This window comes from Empidonax traillii, unplaced genomic scaffold (assembly GCF_003031625.1).
Source record: "Empidonax traillii isolate 1590-97213 ecotype Southwest subspecies unplaced genomic scaffold, ASM303162v1 scaffold309:size1915965, whole genome shotgun sequence".
Classification (NCBI taxonomy): domain Eukaryota; kingdom Metazoa; phylum Chordata; class Aves; order Passeriformes; family Tyrannidae; genus Empidonax; species Empidonax traillii.
This window is the reverse complement of record NW_020955502.1, coordinates 1121452-1125016: the sequence shown is the minus strand read 5'-3', so window position 1 is coordinate 1125016 and position 3565 is coordinate 1121452. Positions and strand designations below refer to the sequence as shown.

General features: G+C 46.5%; 1 protein-coding gene across 3 annotated transcripts in view; it reads left to right on the top strand.

Annotated features, from left to right (window-relative positions):
- Positions 1 to 101: 101 nt before the first annotated feature.
- The window catches only part of SGIP1 (SH3 domain GRB2 like endophilin interacting protein 1), a 56541-nt gene continuing 53077 nt past the window's right edge, over positions 102 to 3565 (top strand). For all 3 annotated transcript variants that reach the window (XM_027891063.1, XM_027891062.1, XM_027891064.1), the window contains exon 1: positions 102 to 415. In XM_027891063.1, coding sequence (XP_027746864.1) covers positions 406 to 415 — 10 coding nt within the window. In that variant the 5' untranslated portion in view covers positions 102 to 405. The remainder of the gene's footprint in view (positions 416 to 3565) is intronic.

The window sequence follows — 3565 nt, the reverse complement described above, 5'->3', positions numbered from 1 at the left end:
TCACGAGGTAGGAGAGGGGTTATGCTTTTGGTGAAAGTGGGGGGGAAAAATATGGGAAATAGGTTGGTGTGTTCCCGGGGGGTGTGTCGGGAGCGAGCGCGCATGTGAGGAGGTGCGGGGCGGGAGGCATCGGCTGCGCCGGAGCCGAGCCCGGCTCGTCCTCCCTTTCTCTCAGCATCCTCCGTGATGCGATCCTGGAGGTGATACAGGCACAGCAGCATCCATGGCCTGCCCTTAGCGCCAGCATTCCTGCTTTATCCTCCGTGATATTCTGGCAGCGAACCGAGCCCGGCGTCGGAGGCGTTTGGTTAGCGAAGGGCTGACGCTGAGTGGCTGGTAACCGGGATCGTATTCTCCTGTATTTTTTCAGGCTCCTTGGAAATTGAGGAATGCAATTCTGCCACCATGATGGAAGGTAGGTGATGAGCTGAGCGTGTCTTTCGGGATGGCTGGAGTTTGCAAAGCCACGGTGGAGGATGCAGTGAACCCACGCATGGGGAGTCTTTCTCTTTCCTAAATAAAATAATATAATAATAATAATAATAATAATAATAATAATAATAATAATAATAAAATCCTCCCCTCCCCCTAATCTCAGCCCAGCTGGATCGCCGTGCCTGCTGCCGGGGAGCTGGTGGATGGTGATATAATATCAAGCCCATCAGATTATTTGCAATTCCATCCCCAGCCCTGTGTAGGCAGCTCAGGGTGTGCAAACACCCGGCTATCCATGGACCTGCCGGTTCCTCCAGAGCCCAGACCAGGGTGGGTTGGTCGGAATTGGGGATCCTGTAAGGATTATTTTATCCTCTGCCTGGAAACCCTGGTTCTCAGCCTGTCATAATGCACAGAGGATGAATTTGGCTGATTTCAGACCTGGACTCTGATGGAGTTTGGTGTTTTCAGCTGGATAGAGGAGTATCATTTGAGTAGGAAACAAGGAAATTGGAAGTTAAAGTGATTTTTACCATGTCGTGGCACTGGTTTGGAGATGCAGGCTCTGGGGAAGGGGGGGTGGGTGTTGGGTTGAGGCTTATTGGAATAAAAAAGGAAATGTGAAGGAAATCTGGGCTCCAGGCACAAGATGCTTCAGGAAGTGTTGGGAGCCTGTGTCTGATCCTGTGTGGGAAAAGCCTCTGGGCATTACAGGAATTTTATCCTGTGCCGTCTGTCTCGGCTGTATGTAAAGCTCTTTTTTTATATATATAATTTATTTTTTTAATGCCTTCTGGAGTAAGATGCAGGAAGGAATTACTTTAATTGCATTTTTTTTTTAGCAGAATAGATACTTCAGGGCCAAGGAGATCAGAATATCTATATTTTTTGGTATTATGGCCCGTTGGTGGCAGCAGCAGGGCCTGCCTCGGCAGAGCCACATCCAACCCCGGGTTTGCGGCGCTGCCGGCACATGAACCAGGCAGCTCTCGGCCTTCCCGAGATGACAGGCAGAAATTGGGCTGCCTCTTGGTGTGTCCCTGGAAATCAGGGACCTGCTGCCCTGCCCGAATTAACCTGGAAAGGTGTCAGGCTTCATGAAACCAGGATTTCTTGTATTGGTTTAAAATATTTGCCTAGTCTTGGGAATTCAGGTGTAGTCATGGCCATGTGTGGACACAGGAATGGCTTCTCCCTGGGTTTTTTTTCGTCTTAAGAAAATTAGTTTGGTTGTCCTTTGATATGAGGAAGTGCCTTCAGTGTCTTCCTTAATACCAATTAGCAAAGGAGATTTTAATTTTAACCCATGACATCAAACTCATCCTACCGTGCTGACGGACACTGCACGTTGTGAACCAGGCACAGCCTGGGCAAGAGCAGGGAATTGTAGAGAATGTGTCATTAAACAGCGTGGCTTCTCAAAAACTCCTGTATTTATGGAGGAATTAATGTAGATAAACTGAAGTTGACCTGTTATAACCTTGGTTTGGGTTATTTGATCAGTTTTGAGGCTGGTTGGGGGAAGTCTGTTGGTCTTTTTAGATTCTTTTGGGATTTGGGTGTTTTGTTTGGGGGTTTGGGTCTTTTTGTAGTTTTATTTTTATTCCTTGAGGATTTTTGCCTTGCTTATGGAATGCCCACAATGTGCTGCTGTGCAGGAGCTTTGGCCACCATGGCTGAGGCAGGTGGGGGCAGGCAGGGGGTGCCCAGCCCCATAGTGGATGTGCCATCCAGGGCTGGGGCATCCAGCTTGCTGTGCTCTGGTAGAGGTGGAATCACCTTTCATGAACCAGTCTTGCACTTAAAAAAAAAAAATTGGAAACAAAAACTAGTCATAAAAAGTGACTTATTAAACTGCTTGAGATGTTGTACCTCAACTACTTGATGCATACGGGAACCTAGAATGGAAATGAGAAAGCTAGAAGAAATGACTACTGCTTTTAATGAGTTTTAAATGGTTGGAAGCTGGTTGTATTTGTAGAAGAGTGGAACTTCTATCCAAGATCATACTGAACCACTGGCACTTGCAGGGGTGATTTATTTTAATATAAGAATGGTTTTAACATGCTCAGTTTAATTTGATCTGAAATTTCTAAACCCATACCAAATGCTGAGAGTTCCCTACAGTAAACATCTTAAAGGGGCTTTATTATAATAAATGAATTATTTAAATAACTTACCTGGCCAAAATGTTGGACACTGCTGGAAGTGGAGGGTGGAGCTGGGCTGTGACAGTGCGGGGCGTGAGGCCACTCAGCATCACCTGTGGCCAGCAGAATGAACCTGGCTCAGCTGGTGGATTTGGATCCTCCTCTTTGAAAAGAAAATGATTTGGCTTATTGGGAATGGGGCAGAATGAGCAATTTGTACTGGATATGGACATTATACTCATTTATATGGAATATTTCTTCATTCTCTTGGTAGATGGGGGGAAAGTGCATATTTTTCACTTGGTTTAGGTATCGTGATTAAAAATCATAATGATACCTAAAATAACTATGGATGCTCTTTTAAGAACCCAGTCCTTGCTGGGAGGAAACCAAAGCTGTACCATGTGGTGTCTGAGCCACCAGAAGAGGATGGTCTTCTCCCTCCATGGCATGAGGGGTGAATGAGTGTTGCTGTTGTCACCATCTGTGTTGGGGATGGATTTCCTGTGCTTGGCCTCACTCAAAGAGGTGGAAATAAGGTTTGGGGGATGGGAATTAAACCCCATCATGAGCTGGAGAGGTCCCAGCCTGTGTGACTGTAGATGTGAGAGCTGTTTAGATGTTCCCTTTGATTGTAAAACACCTCCCCAGTCCTCGGAAATGCGCTGGGCGTGTCACCGAGGTGAACAGCCGAGCACAAGAACAAGTTTGTCTCCTTTTTTAATCCCTCTGTTGCTTCTCCAGTGTAATGAAGGCATTTTACACAGCTTAAGTTTTGAAATCACTGCTGCACCATGTCACTCGAACCAGAAGCTCCACAATGTGTGGAGAGGTCAGACAGTGACGTGGCAAGTGGGAGCAGCCAAGGGTATTTTGGAGATGGTCATTTCTTCTTCCGTGGGAGATGGTCCCTGTGTTTCTCCAGACCCCAAAACAGATGTTTGCTGGGGAGAAGTCTTCTCAAAATGGGAATTTCTTTG